The sequence below is a fragment of the Trypanosoma conorhini genome, assembly GCF_003719485.1.
Source record: "Trypanosoma conorhini strain 025E chromosome Unknown Tco_14.4_contig_00349, whole genome shotgun sequence".
In the NCBI taxonomy this organism is placed as follows: domain Eukaryota; phylum Euglenozoa; class Kinetoplastea; order Trypanosomatida; family Trypanosomatidae; genus Trypanosoma; species Trypanosoma conorhini.
Genome location: NW_021704441.1, coordinates 1 through 19409, shown reverse-complemented (window position 1 = coordinate 19409; position 19409 = coordinate 1). Strand labels below are relative to the sequence as shown.

The window sequence follows — 19409 nt, the reverse complement described above, 5'->3', positions numbered from 1 at the left end:
ACAACGTATTATATATATATATATATATATATATATATATTGCTTTCCAACGTAAAGGCAACCCCCCAACGTTGCTGAGTGGGGCGCTGCTGCAGCGCCAGTAACGCAGGACTAGGGCTGAAGAAATAAACCTCCCTTTCCCACCTTGAAAATTTGAAACGAAAATAGTTGCGAAAACATGAGTGCCGCCGATGGTTCCGCCGGATTAATGCAGCGTGAGGAGGCGGCCTCACTGGTTGGGGATCTCAAGAGTGCCCTTGCAGCCTTTAAGCGTAGCCAATCCGATGGGAAATCCCAGCGCCTGTTCATGGCATTGGACCGTGTTTGCGTAGCATTCTGCTTTGGGGACGAGGAGTTTGTCCGACGTCTTGAGGTCGAACGCTACGCAGCGGAGCTGGTGTCAACACTTAAAACTGTTTCTCAAAAAGATTTTGCTCGACTGCGTTCGCTCGTGGTACAGGCTCTCGCACTACTGGCAGACATTGTGCCGCGCGGTGGTTTGGCGGTTGCGACGGCGAAAGGTGTTCCGCCGTTGTTGTGTCTTCTTAACGACGTTGCGCCTCCTGGCAATGAAGCGCTTTTAGAGGAGGTGCTGAAATGTATTAGTCACGTCTCGCTTGAGGCACACACGGCGGTGGTGCAGGCCAATGCGGTTTCTGTCATTGCCTCCTTGGAGGCGAAGGTGGAAGCGCACCCTCTGCGTATGATGTGTCTAAAGTGTCTCTGTCACCTCCTCGGGGCAGCGCGGCTGAAGGATTGGAACAAGTATCTTCTAGTGCCTTGCAATGCCCTTGCGGTGCGGTTTAGCCAGCAGGCGAGACAGTTGGTGGGGGATGCCAAGGATCCAGCCGCGGAACGCTTCTCGAAAGAGAATGGAGCGTATATGCTGCGCCTCATTGAGTGCGTTGCCCTCATTTATGACCGGATATTGCGCTCACGAGAGCAGCTTCTTAAGAATAGTAGCATCCTGGAGCATTCGGTGCCGGCGTTTGTCACTGTTTTAGTAGGAACTGTTTCAATGGGTGCCCAAGGGTCGACGCTTCGCGACGCCGTCTGCTCACCGTTGCTGACCCTTTTCTTCACCGATCCCATGATCGCGGTGAAAATGTTCCTTAAATATTACGTCTTGCACTCCGTCTGCAAAATTTTGAGCGCGCTGGCGGAGAGAAGAACGAAACTCTTCTCACACAGTGGTGTGGGACTTGCTGAGGCCCTTCTCCAGAATGACGCCAGTGTCATTCCCTTCATGGCCGAGGAACAGCAAATTATTCATTTGTTGGAATTTTTGCTGGTAGTCACACCAGCTGCCATATTGGCCCGTGAGAGTGACTACTATGTTACACTGCCGCACTTTATTTGGCATTGTGAGGACGACTTTCACAATCGAAATGATTGCAGTGATAGTTTGAGTAGACAGCTGGAAGGCGAGTACGAAATCCAACGTAGATGTAAAGCGTTCACGCAATATGAGATTTCTTATGGGACTCGCGTCCTCAAGGTTGACTTTAGCGACATGCAATATGTGAGCAATGATCTCTCTTCATACCCACACGGCTTTGGTCGTTATGCATTTCTTTCCGGTTATATCCACAGACGCCCCATGTTCTGTAATTGTGGGGAGGACGCACTTGTGGATGCGGCCATCATTCCCCAGCATCAGGGCAGCTGCTTAGCTGAGGCGCCAAACCGAGGGACCCGGTGTTCGCAGAATCCTCTGGTGTCTAGGCCGACAAGGGGAAACGACGCCGTTAATGCGGAGATATTTCCCGTCATCGTATTACAAGGAACGGAAGTTCCGTCATCCCTGAACATGCCCCATACGAGTCGCTTGAAGGAGACTGCTACTGAGCGCGTGGTGAATGAAAAGGAGGGTGCTTTTTGTTGTGTACTTCTGCCACGTTTTTGGAAAAAGCGAGGGCGAAACGCTGCCGGGGTTAGACAGAGAAATGAAAGGAACTCCAAAAAGTATCTTTTTACCCGCGAGAACTTTAGTCATACTCGTGAGGGGCTTTTGCGTGACCCTGCTACTCGTGTACATTTTCTACAGGACGCCATGATCCAAATGATAGTGTCGTCGTGCCTTCCTGTCTTGGAGTCTGTCGTCAAGGAAACGGTGAGTCCCGTTGTCGCGCGTCACTGCTCTATTTTGATACTTCGATGCATCGATCTCACGGTGGAATACTTTCGCATGGGCAGCACGTGCTTGCACCCAAAGAACAAGGAAGATCTATTTGCGCGGTTTAATCTCCTCCGCTCTCGCCTGGGAACGGTGTTGTCTTACTTGGCCACGACAAATACGACACAATCGTTAACGGCATATGTGCAGCCTTTTAAGGAAAATCAATCGAATCAGCCAGTTTTGCGTGCCCTGACATTATTGGGGTTCACCCAACACTCTCGGCTTCCGGCTATGACGCTAAGGTGTGAAATACAAATGAGTGCGTTGAGTTCGCTTTTGATCCTGCAGCACGCCTATCGCGTCGGGATGTCCGTCTTTAATAATAACCAGAAGCTGTTTCTCCGTCGAATGCTGGAGACTCTGACTGATCGTGTGAGTCGACATCAGGGCGTCCTTCGGAGTTCACTGCATGGCAGCACGGGAGCTGCTCCGTGCCCTTTTCATGGTACCCCGGAAAAGTTGGAGGGGACGTATGCGAAACTCCTCGAGCAAGTGATTTTGATCCTATCTTTGGATTTACCGAAGACGTGCAAGGGCCCTGGAGGCGCCTTGTTGAAGAATTCGCGCGCACCATCCCCGGATTCTTCCATTTTAAATATTGATTCTACAAACCCTCTTGAGTTCAGTTCGGTACTCGGCACAGCAGAAGAGTCTCGGTTCTCCGAAGGTGGCATCTTGTCTGATATTATGATGCGCGCGAGTAGGCACGTGAATCTTAATACAGGGCTACAACAGGTGCTTGCGATACATGAATACATGTTAGAGAGTGAAGACAATCTCGCTTCTCTTGTGCATGAGCATCCCGAGTTCTTGGAGCAACTTGCGAGTGAGCTGCAGAATAGCGTGACTCAAACTGTTTTAAACGCGGAGCTGGTGAAGGCATTTTCTCAGGTTAGAGAGGGGCTTCTTCGGCTCATCAATCAAAATTTAGGACTGGTGAACGTTGAAGAGGTCTCGCCGATTGAGCGTCAACCGGCGAGACTGGAGCGCCGTTTTCGACGCAACAAAGTCATGTTGGCCATGACAAACTACATGTGGTCCCCGCTACGGGTGAAACTGGAGCCCCTGGAGTTCACTGGAAAGGCTGGCCAACCGCCTTCTGCTGCGCGAAGTCTATTCATTGCCGGTGAAAAGTACACCCTTCTGGACATTTGTCTGGCGCGAGAGTCTGTTAGCGTTCTCCCAACGACGTCGTTGAGTCACCTCGCCAAGCAAATTCTCTTTCAGCTGCAACACCAATACGCGGATACAGCGAAATTTAGGCAGGATGTAAAATTGGGACGCAGGCACAGTGCACCGGAGAGCATTGATATACAGGATTTGTATTCTTTGACTGCCCCTCCTATTCCCATGCCGGAGGTGGACGAGGGAGAGGACGTGCGGTCCTTGTCTTTTCAGTCTTTTACACACATGGACTTGCACGCCGCGGAGGTTCCCGAGACCGCCGGCTCCTCTAGGACAACTGCGCCACTGTTGTCCCGAGAAAGTACATACGCGAGTGAACGAGCACTGCGTGCGGCAGCGTTGACGACGGTGACAAGTGCCCACCAAGGGCAGACGCGTAGAAGAACTTTCTGCTTCGGGGAGCCATCCTCGTCTGATACGGCTGAAGAAGCAATGTACACCATTTCAATAAATAACATTGTATTTTTCTGCAATGGCACTCCGGTGACGGACTTGTCAGTTTCTGTATTGGAACTGCTCTGGAAGGATGCAACAAAGCCGGTGGATGGAACGGCTGCCGCCACGGATGAGATGCAATGCGGTGGTGAGCTGGGTGCCACGTCGGGGGTGCAACGTGTAATGGCACTGTGGTCAACGGCACATACCATTCAGTATGTCATTGTGAAGGAGCCCTTTCTGCAAGGTGTTGACGACGTAACAGAGGAGAGCGCATACGATAAAGAAATGAGCTCCCCAAGGAAGCTCTTCACACATCTGTTAAGATACGCGGGAACGCGGTCTTCCTTGAAGTTTGCAGCTAAACTGTTAAATGAATTGCGGCGAGTTTTGCTGGTGGCAAAGGTTCCCGTGAACTATGCAGAGGGAAGACTGTGTAGCGCTCTCATCTATGGTTTCTACAATTATCTGGGTGTATTCATGCTACCGCCACTCCTCTGGTTTCCGCTTCTCTGCTCCTCACTGAATGAGCAGAGGGATCAGCACCTTGCCAGTTATATTCTGTGGAACTTTCCCAGCGTTTTTAGTTTAAGCATTCGACGAGCGTTACTTCAGCTACTTTTTTCCGTGCGCCGACTCCCAACTACCGTGACGTCTAAATTAAAGGAGGCGCTGCGTGGGGCTACGTGGCCTCTTCCCATTCATGGTCTGGAGTGGGTGACGCCGGAGTTGAATATGCACGGTACAAAGAAGGTGGTAGTACAGCGGGATAACCTTTTGGTAAGTGGATCCATTGTGCTGCGGACGCACGCCATGTGTCCTTTACCGTTGAGTGTGGAGTTTGAAAACGAAAATGGCGTCGGTGCAGGGCCTGCGAGGGAATTTTACAACTTATTCGCTGCACAGCTTCAAGAGCTGCGTCTCAACATGTGGCGAAGTGAACAATTCATGGACAACACTGGAGCTCTCGCAACGCGTGTGCAAGTGCCTCTGTTTCCTGCCGTGTGCCAGACCGCGAAATCGCTGGCGTATTTTGAACTCTTGGGTTTACTTGTGGGACGGGTGCTGCTGGAAGAGCGTGTGGTGGAGCTTCCCCTGCATCGCTGCTTTACTCAAGGAATTGTGGGCAACCTTGATAAGAACCGGCTGCATGACATTGATCCGGAGTTGGACCTTCACCTTACGTGGTTGGGTTCCCTCTCTGAAGAGAGACTTCTCGATTGCGATTTGACGTTTGTTTTGCCAATTTCCGATGCGGCCACGGCGGGTGAGGCGATTGAGCTTTGCCCCAATGGCTCCGTGACACGTGTGAGCAGGGCCAATGTTTTCGACTACATCACCGCGGTGCGGCAATATTACACCCGGAAAGTCCTTCTGAGGCCTCTTATGCACTTCAGGCAGGGACTGCGCTATGCCGTGATTCCGTCCTACCTCGAACTCTTCAGTGTCGAGGAGCTGCAGCTGCTCATCTCTGGCCCGGACGGGAAGATTTGGGAGAAGCCAGAAGATCTTGGGCGAATTATCAGCGCGGCCCACGGCTACAATAGGAATTCCCCCGTTGTAGCCTTCCTTCTTGAGGTGGTGAGCGGTTGGGATGCCGCACTGCAGCGTGCCTTCCTGCGCTTCGTAACGGGTTCCTCCCGTCTTCCCCTCGGGGGGCTGCGGCCCCCGATAACCGTCGTGCGCCGGACACTTGGGGTGGCGGCGGAAGCAGAGGGGCGTGGGGTTTTTTCAAACAACTCATTCGGAGAGGAGACGGTTGGAAGCTTGCAAATGCGTATGGATGCGTCGCTGCCGACAGTAAACACCTGTGCGCACTACCTCAAGTTGCCGAGCTACAGCAGCAAGGCCCTGCTGCAGGAGAAATTGCGGACTGCTGTGACTGAGGGACAGGAATGTTTCCTGCTCACGTAGCCGAGAGAGAGAGCGACGAGAAGCACGGCAGCCAGAACACAGCTGTATGTTGGTCTGAAAACTGCCAAGACGCCACGGTAACGAAGTAAAAAAAAAATAAATAAATAAACAGAAAGTTCAAAAAAATGAAGTGAATAAAAACTAGAAGCGAGTGAGCGAATGAGAGTGCAGGAGTGCGTTCAAGTAGACGCGCCGAATTGGGCGGAAAGTATAGTAGTGTGCAAGATGTGCTCAGCCATCATTTCTTTTTCATTCCCCCCCCTTTTTTTTTGGTTCATTTGCTGACCCATTTCCTTCTTTGAGTTTCTGTGCGGCGCTCATTTACCAACCTTTATTGACGTTTTTTTTTTCCTTATAGGCCCTTATTTTTTTATTTTTATTCTTCTTTCCTTCGTGTGTGTGTGGGTGTGCCGCGCTTCTTGCCACTCTCCACCGTTTCTGTTTTTGTTTTTTTTCTTTGCTGTGCTGTTTGGTGTGGAGTCATCCCCTGTTCCTTTAAAAACTGTCTTTGGTATATATATTTTTTATTTTGCTTTTGCGTGTTGCTTCTCCACCTCATTCCCTCTTTTTTTTTTCGCCGTGGCTTCGTGGACCGCGAGGAAGCGGGGAGCGGGGAGTGGAGAGAAGATCCAGGGCGAAGGGTGAGGAGCCGGCGCAACGAGTGCGGGAGGAGGTAGAGAGAGAGAAGTGAAAAGAGGAGAAAAGTGAAGATGAAGAGGGTGGGTGTGTCTGTTCAGTCTGCGCGGGTCAGAAGTGTTGCCGCGCAGGAATAGCGAGGATGCTGCCTCATTCCTGCAGTCTTCTGCTCCACAAATCTCTCTCTCCCCCCCCCCCCACGCATTTTTTTTTTGCCCCAGCGATGTAGCGGGAGTCCGAGGGGTGAAGGAAAGAAAAGGGTTATTTGGAAGAAAGAGTGAGGGATGTGTGAGGGCGGGGGCACATTTCTCTCTGCCTCTCCTGGTATGGGTGAGGTGTCATGTCCTTCTTCTTTTTTTGGGGGTGTTTTTGTTCTTTCAGCGTTACACCCTCTTGCCCATATTTCTTTCTATCAGTACCACTGTTCTTGCTGCTCTGCAAGCGTGTACACGCGCACGTAACATAATTGATTGCTTGGAGGCAGGTGATGCCACGTACTGCTTTCCGCGGCTGTATATTGGGGCAACTGACATGCGTTGTACAGGTGTGGATAAACTTGGGATATATACATATATATATATATATATCTCTTTCTTTCTCTCTGTGTGTGTGTGCGTGACGCTGGAAGATGCCCATGGCGGCAATGCATCGTACTCGGTTTTGGTGTCCCCTTCCCACGCATGTGCGTCCCGCAAGCGGAAGCAACTTTGCTAGTTTCCCTTCCTTTGTCCTTTTTTTTTCTTTGTTGCGGTATTGTTGTCTCCCATACTGTGCGCGTCTGGCGGCGGAAATGGCACACCTTCTTTTATTGGGAAAAGATACAAAAAACGGTGGAAACATACGCAAGAAGACGGAGTCAGCAGCGTCTGGAGGGGGGAATAAAGGAAGGGTAGCAGCAGACTTATTTGCAATAGCATGTTGGGCGTGCGACGTACGGTTACCGTCCGTAACGCGGTTACAGCGGTGGCCAGTGCGGCGATGGTGCAGCTGACGGCCCCCACGGTAGCCTTGTTTCTTTCTGCGCGCTGCGGCGGCAGCCAGCCAACCGCGTCCACGAGCGGGAAGCCAGACGTCGCAGAAGCAGCGTCGACCTCGACATCGTCGGCGACAGCGCCAGCAGCGGTGCGGGACGATCGCGACAAGTCTCACGGGAGTCCGCTGTATCTCCCCTTCATGGGCGCGTCGTCACGCTTCACCTTCGCCTCACCCGTCTCGGCGTTGGCGGACGTCACTACGTTAGAGAGCGAGAGCTTAACTCATTCTCCACCTCAACGCCTCAGTGACCACTTTTGTATTTACCTGGTGAAGCTGCTTCGGTGGGTTGCGGACAAACTTTTTCGCGAGCGTTACCTTCACCGTGCCACGATGCTGAAGGTCCTTGCTCCAGCCCCGCCCCTGGCTGGTGCGATGGTCAACTACCTTCGAATGATGCTAAAAAAAGAGGACGTGTCGTACGTTCCAGGGAAAGGAGACTTCGCAACGGAGACACGTGGGCTTTTGGCGCAGGCGGAGTCGCATGCGAGTCATGTCCAAATTCTTATGCTGATGACCGAGATTACATACGTAGAACGTGCTGTGGCAGTGTTTTTACAGGCGGCGCATTTCACTGTTTTTGCCGTTCTTTTCTTGCTGTCCCCGCGCGTGGCGTTTCGACTGATGGGGTACCTTGGCGAGGAGTCTGTGGTGATTTGGACCCACATGATTAACGACATCGACCTTGGGAAGGTTAGTGAACGGAATGTGCCACAGGCGGCCATTGAATATTGGGGGCTGCACCAGTTAACGCGTGCAAAGGCTTCCACGGCGGCTGCTACAAAGCCCAATGGTCCTGAAGAGCGTGATCAGGACGCCACGGCGGAAAGGCAGCAGCATTCGTTGGATGCATCGGAGGAGGAACTTACATTGCGTGATATAATCCTGTTGTTGCGCTCAGACGAAATGGTGTGGCGCGAGGCGTGTCACCAAGTGGCAAACGCCATGGAGCTGAGGCGTAAAAAGTCCTTTTTGTCTTCCTTTTTATCGTAAGATTGTTTCCTCTTCCACAACTCACTCAGATTTATGGCCACTAAATGTTAAAATTTATTTTCATTTTGCCTTTCCGTTGCTGCTTCGGCTGTTGCTGTTGTTTTCACAGCGGATGTGCAGAGTCGAGACCCACGAGAGCTGCATGCCGCGGTGAGTGGTGGTGGTGCTGTTTTGCCCGCCTACGGCGCCAATGCCCGTTTACGCCCCGTCCGAGTTGCTTTTTCTTCTGCTGATCTAGTGGCGTGGTAGAGAAAAAAAAAAAAGTGTGGCATATTTGGGCATGCCTATTACTCTCTCTCTCTCGATATGGTCTACGTTGAATGGAACTCGTGGTGTTGGGTGCGCTTCGGTGGCGTGTGGATGAATTGTGGTTTATGCCTTGGGGAGGTGGGGATTTTTTTTCACTCTGCTATCGCCTCTATAAGCGCCCCGTGGGGTCCGCCTCGCTGCGGCGTCGTGCCCCGTTGCTGGAGAGACGGCATCGGAGGCCTAAAGGGCCCGTCCATTCGTAGGCGCCACGCGGATATTATTTTAAGTCTTAAATGTAATATAAACATTTTTTTTTTGCCGGGTTTGTTTGTTTCCAAGCCTCTTGGGCCGTTGGCGTACCGGCCAGCATGCGTGGAGTAATTTTTCTTGTTGTTGCTATTTGGGCTCTTTCCCCCTCCCCTCCCCCCTCCCTTTTTTATTTTAGTTTTCTTCTGGTTTACGTGGCGGCAACCCCCGAGGAAGCCATTCCACTCCGAACGCGGCGAGCTGGGGGCGCTCGCTGGGGTGCGTGGTTGGCAGTACGGGGCAGGACTCCTTCCTTGCCGCTCATTGCAGGTTTTCTCTGCGCGTGGCTTTGGGCCACACGACGCATCACCACAGCTTGGTCGTTCTCTGGTCTGCCGGTTATATAGCCTCCTCTTGGAAGAAGCGGATAGCGGGGGAAAAAGGTATTAATTAAATAAAAAAAACAGAAAAGGAGACTGAGGGGAGGCTGCACTGCAGGGCAGACAATTATGGCCACACACTTGTGGGCGAATTTTGTGACTTCTTTGGAGTCTCGATCCGTTTCCTTCCAGGAGGTGCAGCATGCCACCGATCGGCGGGCCGTTATTGTCGAGGCAGGATTTACTGATGCCATCAGTATTGCCATTTTGGAAACGGAGTGGCTGAGGCGCTGCAAAAGCAGTGCCGCTTCTTCCACTTCTTCGTCTGCTGCTGCTGGTCCTGCAAAGAAAGCTGTGGGGGTGGTGGCGTCTGTAGCGGCCGTCTCCACCACGGCATATCCTCACTTTGAGGACTATGCGAAGCTGGAGGATGTGCCGGAGGAGATTCAGGACCGTGTTGTGACGGCAGACGTGCTTGCCGCGGTTGTGGGTCACGGTGGATCCCTCCTTCAGGCCTCGCGCGACGGTTTTCTTGTATCGCGTCACGTGCCCGTGTCGATGCGCAGCCTGTGCAAGACGATCATCCCTGTCGCGGATGCCTTCGTTGCGCTCCGCAAGGTGGAACGGGCGGAGTACATGGGGAAGAGTCTTGTGGCGATGGCTCTCGGGGAAGTTGTGTCGGAGGTCTGCACCAGCTTTGCCCATGAGATGGCCAACCTGCAGCGTTGGGCCCAAGGCAGGGCGATGCCGCTTATGGGCGCCGTCTCGGAAGTGCTGCGGGCGGGCCATCACATTGTGCGGCTGCGCCAGGTGCTCCCCACGGACACCATCGCGGACGAGGAGGGGACCCTGTCGATGGCCGGCTGGCGTCTTTTAAACCACCTCCATGAACAGTCAGAGAAGTGCTCGGGCAGCAGAGAAGACGATGAGTTGCTGCTCCTGCTGCTTCGTCGAGCATCGGTGCCGTACCTGCGCGTTCTGCATCGCTGGATGCATGAGGGGTTGTTGGAAGATCCGTATGGGGAATTTTTTATCTCCGAGGTCCGACCGCCGTCCGGCGCGACGGCGACGACGTTGGCTGTGAGCAACTCCGGCGGCGCGAGGAGTATGGTGAGTCGCGTTTTTCCAAACTTTGCCGCCACGGACGATTCTGGTGGCGCAGCCTCCGAGGAGGCAGTTGAGTTTGAGCGGCGCTTCTCTATGAATAGAAACATGATCCCGAACTTCCTCTTGAAAACTTCCAAGATTGCAAAGATGGTGTTTTACGCTGGCAAGTACTGTTGCCTCCTGCGCGAGTACAACGGGACCCTGCCGGCGTTTGGGGACGTGGCGGAGCACATGCTCGTCTGGTCGGGGGACGAAAAGCTGCATCGCAAAATTGAGGAGTCGTACGAGATTTCCAGCGGTGAGGTGCTGCAGCTGTTTCTGGGGTCCCAAGTGGATCTCCTCGGACACCTCACCTCGCTGAAGAGCTACTTCCTCCACCAACGCGGGGATTGGCTGGTTGACTTCCTCGACAGCGCCGAGGAGCTTCTGGTCAAGTCACCAGTGCAGGTCAAAGTGCACTCGCTGCGGGTCTTGCTTCAGGCGGCGATTGCCAGATGTTGTGGGACGGACCCGTATCACAGTACCATTGGCTGCAGCTTTTCGGATAGCACAATTGAACGGTGCGTCAACGGCTGTTTTGAACACAACACAGACGAGGCATGCCCGCGTGGGTCTTGCGGTAGAAAAAGTGCCATGCGCATAGAAACACACCGCTGCATTGAACTGCTTCAGCTAGAAGCCGATCTGAAATGGCCCCTCACGATGGTCTTGGACGCTGCCGTTTTGAGACGCTTGAATGCGGTTTTTCGTCTATTTACATGGTTGAAAATTTGCGAACGCAATCTTACCACGGCGTGGACAGATGTAGACGCCCCCCACCAGTCCTTCCAGGCATACAGCATCAAACATCAACTTATTCAGTTTGTCCGGCAGTTTCAGTTTTACGCGGCACACTTCGTTGTGGAGCCGCTGTGGGGTCGCATGATGGGTCGCATCGGCCAGGCGGACAGCGTTTTCGCCGTCAGCAATGCCTTGCAGGACTTCTTTGAGGGGGTTGAGGTTGGCTTGGTGCTCGCCAGCTCTCACCGCTTCCAAAGTTTGTCGCGAATTCTGGAAATTGTCTCTAGCTTTACTGAGATGGGTCGACGAGGGGTGCCGTCACAGCTGAGTGCGGAGCAGGTGAGGGAGACACTGACGGGCGCAGAGGAACGGTTTCTGAAGGCGCTCTCTGAGCTCGCCTCGCCAGTGGGCGCGGACTACCCGCAGCTCATTCCACTTTTGACATGGATCGACTTTAGCGGCTTTTACGACCGCAACGGTGTGTACCGCGTGCTCTACTCGGCAGGGATATCGGCGGAATCCATGAACTCTGTAAGCGCGGAGCGACATCGGCGGTAGACGTGGCAATTTTCCAAAAATGTGCAATGCACACTACGAAATACGTTGCATGCAGATGATGAATTTTTTTTTTTACTATTCTTGTAGTTGTTCCCTGCCTGCAAATGCCCCTTTTAGTCAGTGGAGGCAAGTTCTCTTTCTGGCTTCATTGCAATGTATGTATACGTGATGTAGGGAGGGCTGCATATGGAAAGCTAGTGAATGATGTTTGCAATATTGCTCTCACGCGTCTCTGCACACCAACACTCTAGAGAATAGGTGAAAGAGGAGAGTACGGAGGGGGTCAAAAAGACAAACCGAGGTGCAAGAAAAATAAGAGGATGGGGAACCTAGTGGCTAAGATGAAGCATCTCTTCTCGAGTGAGAAGAAGCTTGAGTTGTGTCTTGTTGGCTTGGAAAACAGCGGTAAGACGACACTGTTAAATGTGCTTTCGGTGGGGCACCCCATTGAGACCTTTCCCACCGTGGGGCTTAATGTGAAGATGGTGCGGAAGCAGGGAGTGCAGCTTAAGGTGTGGGACCTCGGCGGACAGGAGCGGTTCCGCAGCGAGTGGGGCCGCTACACACAGGGCTGTGACTGCGTGATCTATTGCGTGGACTCCAGCGACTTCCAGCGCACAGAACTTTCCAAGCGGGAGCTGCACAAGCTGCTCGAGGACAAGGCGTTGCACGGCCTTCCCATGCTGGTGTGTCTAAACAAGATTGACCTGGAGCCCCACATGACCAAAGAGGAATGCGTGGAGTTTCTGAACCTGCAGGCCATTCGCGATAATCCATGGCTTGTCATCCCCATCTCCGCGCTGCGCCAGACTAACATTAACGAGGTTGTGGATTGGCTGGTGAAGAACTCTCACAATTGATCCTCGGAGAAGAACTTGGTGCCAGTGCCGTAATTACCCTTGTAGCGGCTGTTGCTCTTTTCTTTTTTTTCCTTTTTACTTTTTCATGCACTGCAGCAGGCTGCCTGAAATTGTCAGAAAGAGGAGACTAACATTGCAGGAAATAGTGAAAGAAAAGAGGCAACAGAAATAACCGGAGCGACAGTGATGGATACATATTTGCTTTTAGTTTTATTTCACTATGAGCAAGGCGCCACCAATGAAAAAAATTGATGGGAAAAAGGCGTGATGCTTTTCTTGTTTTATGCGATTACTATCGTTTCTATGATTATTAGTTTTATTTATAGATTATGTGCCATGTTTTATATTATTATTTTTTTTCTCTTTTGCTGGTTCTCTATGTTATCGTGTGTGTCATTGTTTCATCACCGCCCATGCAGCTGTGGGCGTTTCTGCAGCGAATACCGTCACTCCGCCCGCTGCCTTCTTTTCACGGCCTTCTCTTGCGGGCGAGGCGTTTCAGGGACTAAGTTTTTTTTTTCGTTCTCTTGATGGTGGTGGTGCTACTGTTGTTATTTCACTTTGCACATTATTTCCCTTCTTTTCTGTATTATTACTATTCTCATCATCACTATCATTTTTTTTTTCGCTTTGCTGCTTTTTTTGGTTCTTTACCTTTGGAACAGTCCTTTTCTTTTTTTCTTTTCCTTTTTCCTTTCCCCCCCCCGCCTTTCGCGGGCGTGTGGGAACGGGAGTGAAGAAAAATTTCCCTGCCCGTGTGGGAGGTGAAAGGGCGGAGCGCAGGACGCAGGCCGCGCAAAGATGTCGCTCAAGAAGGCGACGTTCAAGCAGCGCGCCCGCAAGAACGAGATGAAGGAGCGGCACCGCGTCGCCTCCGAGGTGCGGAAGCGCATGCGCGCGGCGAAGCGCCGGCACAATCGCTACGACGGCATCGACAGCGGCTCACGGCCTCTGGAGGCGCTGGTGGAGGAGATCGCGGCGGGGTCCGCGGCACCGACGCGGGAGGTGACGTTTGATCCGCGCAGCCTCACCGATCTTCTGCTGCGCCCCGTCGAGGGGGAGAAGGGCGCCAACGGCAGCAATCGACTTGCGCTGCCAGAGACGCCTCTTCCAGAGGATCATCCGCTCAGTCTGCCAACGGTGCAACTGGACGAGAGGGATGGTGTCAGAGACGGAACAGGCGGTTCTACCGCGGCCAACAAGAATCAGTACCGACACCACGGTGACCCTTACCTCTTTTGGGAACGCGTGGGCTTGCACCCTTTGCTGCTAGGTGCCCTGAGGAGCATGCGCTTTGCGCATCCGACGCCTGTGCAGGAAGAGGTTCTCCCCAGCGTCCTCTTCCAGGGTGGTGGTGAGGAGGCGGTGGCGGGTGCGACATCGTCCAGGAAGGGAAGCAAAAAGCAGCGTGGATGCGGGAAGGACGTCATCATCTCAGCGGAAACAGGAAGTGGGAAAACTCTGGCCTTCGCGCTGCCCATATTGCATCAAATCCTCTCCAAAATGCCTTCCAACGAGCACTCAGTCACTAATGAGAGAGAAACCGTTGAAAATGACGGGGAAGCGAAAGAAGAACGGAAGGAGAAGAGACCCACTAAGAAAAGAGTAGAAACAGGCAAAAAGTTCGTCCCGGTAAAGGAGGGCGGTGCGAGCGACGACGTCAAGAACAGCGGTAGCGGAGTTCGAAAGCGGGTGCGGGACGAGACCCCAGGGAAGGTTGAGGAGGCCTCTTCTCCCACTATGCCAGCCGCAGTTCCCAAAGAACGACTGATGCAAGCACTTATTATTTCCCCTACACGTGAATTGGCTCTGCAAATCAACGAGGCCTTTCTCCAGCTAACTCAACATGCACGGCACGTGGTTATTGGTTGCGTAGTTGGTGGTATGGCTCCGGAGAAGCAGCAGCGCGTGTTGAACCGTCACCCACATGTGCTGATATGTACTCCTGGTCGACTTTGGGAGCTTGTTCAAAAGAATGAGGGTTGCTATCTTGGTCACAGTATAAGCCGCCGTCTTTCCTTTGTGGTGCTCGATGAGGCGGATAAACTTCTTCAATCCGGACGGTTTGAGGAGCTCAAGAATCTGCTGGAACGTATTCACTGTGAGGTGTTGCCTGCTGGCTTCGTGCAGGAGCGTGAGGAGGGGGCTGAGGCGGCAGAGATGGAGCTTGAGGCGGGACGCTGGGACGACGAGGCACAGAAGTTTGTGCCGTTCTCCAAAAATAAGGAAAAGGACACCAACGCGGCCGGGGATCCCCACGAACAGCAGCAGCGTCGACGGAAAGACGTCCCACGCCCTATTCCCATGCCACCCAACCCAGCAGAAGGGCATCGCACTGTCACGTTTGTCACCAGTGCCACCCTCTCGCTCCAGACGAACTACGAGCGGAAAGATCTTCGGGCTAAAAAGACGGTTATCCGCACGACAAACGCCGACACCATGGCGACGGTTCTTCAGCAGCTGGAGATTAAGCCCTCAAACGCCAAAGTGTTTACCTTCTCACCCAAGGCGGATGTTACGGCAAAGATACAAGAAACTTACCTGCGTTGCCCAGGCGATAGTAAGGATCTCTACCTCTATTACTTCCTCAAGATGTACCATGAACGCACAATTGTGTTTGTGAACGCCATATCTATGCTTCGTCGTCTGGTGAAGTTGCTGGAGGTGCTTGGAATCCCAGTGGCGGGCCTACACGCCTCGCTCCAGCAGCGACAACGTTTGAAGTACATTGACAAATTTAGGAAGGGTGAGAAACGTGTGCTAGTGGCGACAGACATTGCCTCCCGCGGCTTGGATGTTGAGGGGCTAAAGCACGTTATTCACTTTCAAGTCCCCCGTTCCACGGACGCTTACATTCACCGCTGTGGTCGTACGGCGCGTTGTGGCGGCACTGGCCTTTCGATTCTGATGATCAACGCGCAGGAGCACGTCTCCTTCCAAAAATTGATGGACTCGCTGGGGCGAGGCACAAGTGAGATGGAGATGTTTGCCCTCCAACCAACCATTGTGCATCAGCTTCACTCGCATGTAAAGGTGGCGATGCAAATTGACAAGCTACAGAAGGAAATTGATAAGTCGCGGGCGCGGAATAATTGGGCACACCGTATGAGTCGTGAGGCGGATATAGAGGTGGATGACATGGTGGACGACGAGGCGGACAATGAGAATCGGGCAAAGGAAAAGGCCATCAAGGTGCTCCAGAAGAGGTTGGAACTGCTTGTCAAAAAGGACATGGGCACTGCGGGTGGCAAGGGAGGATTCCGCACCAGCGCGCAGGCTCTTGGGGCAAGGAGTGCTGAATCAAAACTGGTCGAGCGTGCCACTATGCAAGTTACGCAGGCGAAACACAAAAAAAAGCAGCTGCGCAGGGCTCATAGCTAGGGATTGGCATTTGTTCCCATGCACGCGTACGTGTCTGCCAACTCGGCGGCAAAGTTAATTGTGCTGGCGTGCGAGAGGCGGCGGGATTTTTCTTTTTCTTGATTGAGGCACATTTCGGTTAAAATGGGGAGAAAAACAAAACAAAACCCAAAAAAAAAGGATGGAAACACATAAACCCGTCTAAAAAAAAAAGGAAAGAAAATAGAACTGTTTATTTTTCCTTAAATAAATAAATATATACATACATATGTTGTTGTTTTCTTCTCTCTGCGCTGTTGATGCGCTTGTGAAGCACTTGCGTTATGAGCAGTAGTTTTTGCGTCGGCCGTCATCTCCATTGAATTCTATTCGTCTTTTCTTCCTTTTTTTTCTTTATTTTTTCTTCTTCTACTTCCTTTTGGGGTTTCCTTTGCACGTGCCGTGCGACTTGAGGTTTCTGCTGCCGCAACGGTGTCGAAGGGCGTCGGCTTCTACCCACCCACCCGTCGGTCCCTTTGCTCCCGCCATGCAAGAGCTGGCGGCATCGACAGCAACGCCTATGCGGTGGCGCAAGACGTTGGGGACGGCAATAATAGGCGCCCGACACTCGCCAGTAAACCCCATTACTTCGGAAGCGACAGCGAAGCGTGCGTTGCGCACTTCTTCCCTTCGCGGCTCACGGGTGCGTGTGCAGTCATCCTCCTCCACCAATGCCGTCGCGGCCTCGCCCTTCCGGCTCTTGGAGGAGGCGCTATGGACAGAGGTCGGACACCTCAACGAGGCCACCCGCCGGCTAAGGGAGCGGCTTGTTGAGGTGAAGTGCGAGTTTGTTGTGGAACGCAGTGCAGCTGCCATGCGAGGGGAATCACTCTCTGCAAAGGGCCGAAAAAATGGCGCATCTGTGTATCTGCCGAGGCCGCAGCCAATGGATGATCCGCCCTACGCTGCCTCTTTCACCCCCAGTTGTTCTCACAAGAAGCCCGCTACCAATGTGCGCCTACGGTTTACTTCACCACGAAAGACCCCACCGAGGGAGGGCGACGACAGTGTGTTGACATCGTTGGGGACGTTCGCGTACACTCCACAGACGGAAGATCATCGTGGGGCTGCCTGCGTGGTGGAGAGGGAAAACTCTATGGGGGAGGTGAAACTTGAGCCGGTGTCTGAGAAGGGCACACCTTTTCATTTATTTAGTGCGACTACGATGGGAAGCCCACTCGTTGTTGATTTGCAGGAATCCACCCATCATGCGACAACTATGACTCCTTTCGAACCAGTAGAACCCCCAAAGGAGGTAAATTTGACCCGTAAGTCTGCCAAGGATCTGCTTTTGCGGGCAAACGTGATGGCTGTCGAAGAAGATCTAGAGCACTACGTGGCTGATCTTCGCGCTCTTCAGCGCGACACTCTTGATGCACAAAAGCGCGGCCGCATAGATCTGAACGAAGCGTCTGTTCGTGAATTGCGCCTCGGCATTCGCGACGAACTCAACGCAGCTCATGGTTACATATCGGCGCTGAAATCCATTCAGTTGTATTGCCTTCCGGATGAGCTTGGCGTAGGCGCCAGTTAGTTTATGTTAATGTTGTTGTTTTTACTTTTACTTTTTATGTTCATTTTTCTTCGTGGTATTTTGTGTGTGGAATATGACACATTTTAGCTGTTGCTCCTATCGTTGCTTTTTATTTGGTGTTTAATCCATCTTCACTGGAAGGGAAGCGAGGGGCGAGAATTTTGCACTCACGCTGAGAGATAGACTTGTGTGTGAGTCTTCGTGTGCCGAGAGCCGGACGGCCAAAGGAGAAAGTATACATACACACACACACATATGTATATATGTGTATACTGAATCATTTTTGTGTTGATGCTTGTATACTTTTCTTCTTTTTGTTTTTTCACCTCCTCCTTGTGCATCTGTGTGCGATGGTGGGCTGACCCGTGAGCTGAATGAAGGAGGGCCGTGATTGGTGCGCGTGTGTAAGTTAGTCGCCTATATTCTTTGTTTTTCAGTCATACCGATTTGATGTTTGCCTTGGCAATAGCGAGGAGGTCTGCCGGGGTACGGCACTACTTCCCGTTTCTTCAGCGAGTGCAGCTGCGGCAGGTGCGCGCGGTGTGCTGCACGCCGATAGTGCGGTTTGACATTAAGAAGTACGAGATGGAGAAGCGGCGGCGCCGGGAACTGGAAAAGGCCGGTATTGACGTCGACGAGGGCGATGAGGCGCCGTGGATCGCCCCAGAGGAGCAGCAGCGTTTGGATGATGAAGAGGGGCGCCGCCGCGCAGAGGAGGCGGAGCGCGTGAAGGGGATGATGGAGCGTCGGGCGCAAGAGGACATCGAGAAGCGCAAGAAATTTAGAGAGTTCCGCGCCCGGCAGCTCGCGATGAGTCGGACCCGCAAGGAGGCGAATGCCGCAGCAAAGAGGCACGACCGACGAGAGAAGCGTTTTGTGGAGGAAGTGGTGGACGAGACGGGGGCGAGTGACGCCACGACGCCGCACGAGGATGCAAAAGAAGAAGGTGGGCGTGCGCAGTGAGTTTTGGCGTGGGTGCCCTGTTTTTTTTTTGTTTTGTTTTTTTCTCTCGCTGGGACGAAGAGAGGGACGGGGTGGGTGGCGATTTCCTTCATTCCGTTGCGTGTTTCCTCTCAGGTGTTGTTTGGGGTTCTCTGTTTGGCGTTCCACCTGCTGCCCCGCGGCAACTCCCGCTGGGCGACGCGTATGCGCGTGCCCGCCCGCCTCCGTTTCCTCCTCCTCCTTCTTTGGGGCGTCTGCGCCTTTTTCCCCCGCCCCCCGCCACAACACCGCGACGCAAGAGCGTGGAGAGGGGAACGGAGACGGCATGGTTGCAGGGGAAACCTGCTCTCACGCACTCGCCTTCGCAATTCGCCAACCACTGTTAACGGAACTGGAAGGAGACATTTGTTTATTATTATTGTTGTTGTTGCTCTTTTTTTTCTTCTTCTTTTTCTGCCCGTCTCTCTCTCTTCTTGGATCCCTACCTCAAGAAGGAGCGAAAAGTATGGTGGCGGTTCGCGCAAAGGTCGGTTCCCGCGGCTACGTCCGCCAGAAGCAGCTGGCGAAGGGGAAGAAGGTGTTCAAGATTGACTGCGCCATTCCCGCCAACGACGGCATCTTCAGCGAGGAGATCCTCAGCAACTTCGAGCAGTACTTCCAGGACAACGTGAAGCTGAACGGGCGCAAAGGTAAACTGACGGAGAAGGTGCGTGTTGGTCTGCGCGACAACGTCCTCACGATTGCGACGACGATGGTCTACCGCAAGAAGTACTTCAAGTACCTCACGAAGAAGTTCCTTAAGAAGAAGGACCTCCGTGACTGGATCCGCATCCTCGCCCGGGGCAAAGACACCTACCAGCTGAAGTACTTCAACATCCAGGACCAGGAAGAGGCGTAAGCGTCGAGAGGCTCGCCAGCAACGGGTCAACATCGGTTGGGACTCCTGCCATCACTCGCTTCCCTGTTTCACCTTTCTCGGC

At 52.9% G+C, this 19409-nt stretch overlaps 9 protein-coding genes across 9 annotated transcripts, besides 9 other annotated features; all 9 read left to right on the top strand.

The window, feature by feature from the left end:
- Positions 1–9: 9 nt before the first annotated feature.
- Positions 10–40: a microsatellite.
- A 138-nt stretch (positions 41–178) lies between these two features.
- Positions 179–5713, top strand: Tco025E_05740 (ubiquitin-protein ligase; the record flags this gene model as incomplete). Its single annotated transcript, XM_029372632.1, has 1 exon — positions 179–5713. One exon carries the CDS (start codon positions 179–181, stop codon positions 5711–5713), a length of 5535 nt encoding a protein of 1844 aa, XP_029227229.1.
- Positions 5714–5796: 83 nt separating this feature from the next.
- Positions 5797–5852: a microsatellite.
- A 528-nt stretch (positions 5853–6380) lies between these two features.
- Positions 6381–6431: a microsatellite.
- A 479-nt stretch (positions 6432–6910) lies between these two features.
- Positions 6911–6936: a microsatellite.
- Positions 6937–7264: 328 nt separating this feature from the next.
- Tco025E_05739 (putative GTPase activating protein of Rab-like GTPase) lies at positions 7265–8374 on the top strand (the record flags this gene model as incomplete). The annotated part of the gene is made up of 1 exon (XM_029372631.1): positions 7265–8374. One exon carries the CDS (start codon positions 7265–7267, stop codon positions 8372–8374), a length of 1110 nt encoding a protein of 369 aa, XP_029227228.1.
- Positions 8375–8680: 306 nt separating this feature from the next.
- Positions 8681–9004, top strand: Tco025E_05738 (uncharacterized protein; the record flags this gene model as incomplete). Its single annotated transcript, XM_029372630.1, has 1 exon — positions 8681–9004. One exon carries the CDS (start codon positions 8681–8683, stop codon positions 9002–9004), a length of 324 nt encoding a protein of 107 aa, XP_029227227.1.
- Positions 9005–9378: 374 nt separating this feature from the next.
- On the top strand, positions 9379–11694 carry Tco025E_05737 (putative gamma-tubulin complex subunit; the record flags this gene model as incomplete). The annotated part of the gene is made up of 1 exon (XM_029372629.1): positions 9379–11694. The coding sequence occupies one exon, from the start codon at positions 9379–9381 to the stop codon at positions 11692–11694; it is 2316 nt and encodes a 771-aa protein (XP_029227226.1).
- Positions 11695–12014: 320 nt separating this feature from the next.
- On the top strand, positions 12015–12554 carry Tco025E_05736 (ADP-ribosylation factor-like protein; the record flags this gene model as incomplete). Its single annotated transcript, XM_029372628.1, has 1 exon — positions 12015–12554. The coding sequence occupies one exon, from the start codon at positions 12015–12017 to the stop codon at positions 12552–12554; it is 540 nt and encodes a 179-aa protein (XP_029227225.1).
- A 288-nt stretch (positions 12555–12842) lies between these two features.
- Positions 12843–12914: a microsatellite.
- Positions 12915–13219: 305 nt separating this feature from the next.
- Positions 13220–13253: a sequence feature (A-rich).
- A 102-nt stretch (positions 13254–13355) lies between these two features.
- Positions 13356–15935, top strand: Tco025E_05735 (putative ATP-dependent RNA helicase; the record flags this gene model as incomplete). The annotated part of the gene is made up of 1 exon (XM_029372627.1): positions 13356–15935. One exon carries the CDS (start codon positions 13356–13358, stop codon positions 15933–15935), a length of 2580 nt encoding a protein of 859 aa, XP_029227224.1.
- A 222-nt stretch (positions 15936–16157) lies between these two features.
- Positions 16158–16183: a microsatellite.
- A 257-nt stretch (positions 16184–16440) lies between these two features.
- Tco025E_05734 (uncharacterized protein) lies at positions 16441–17487 on the top strand (the record flags this gene model as incomplete). Its single annotated transcript, XM_029372626.1, has 1 exon — positions 16441–17487. The coding sequence occupies one exon, from the start codon at positions 16441–16443 to the stop codon at positions 17485–17487; it is 1047 nt and encodes a 348-aa protein (XP_029227223.1).
- A 450-nt stretch (positions 17488–17937) lies between these two features.
- Tco025E_05733 (uncharacterized protein) lies at positions 17938–18450 on the top strand (the record flags this gene model as incomplete). The annotated part of the gene is made up of 1 exon (XM_029372625.1): positions 17938–18450. One exon carries the CDS (start codon positions 17938–17940, stop codon positions 18448–18450), a length of 513 nt encoding a protein of 170 aa, XP_029227222.1.
- Positions 18451–18470: 20 nt separating this feature from the next.
- Positions 18471–18493: a microsatellite.
- Positions 18494–18838: 345 nt separating this feature from the next.
- Positions 18839–18904: a sequence feature (GA-rich).
- Positions 18905–18934: 30 nt separating this feature from the next.
- Tco025E_05732 (60S ribosomal protein L22) lies at positions 18935–19327 on the top strand (the record flags this gene model as incomplete). The annotated part of the gene is made up of 1 exon (XM_029372624.1): positions 18935–19327. The coding sequence occupies one exon, from the start codon at positions 18935–18937 to the stop codon at positions 19325–19327; it is 393 nt and encodes a 130-aa protein (XP_029227221.1).
- Positions 19328–19409: the final 82 nt, after the last annotated feature.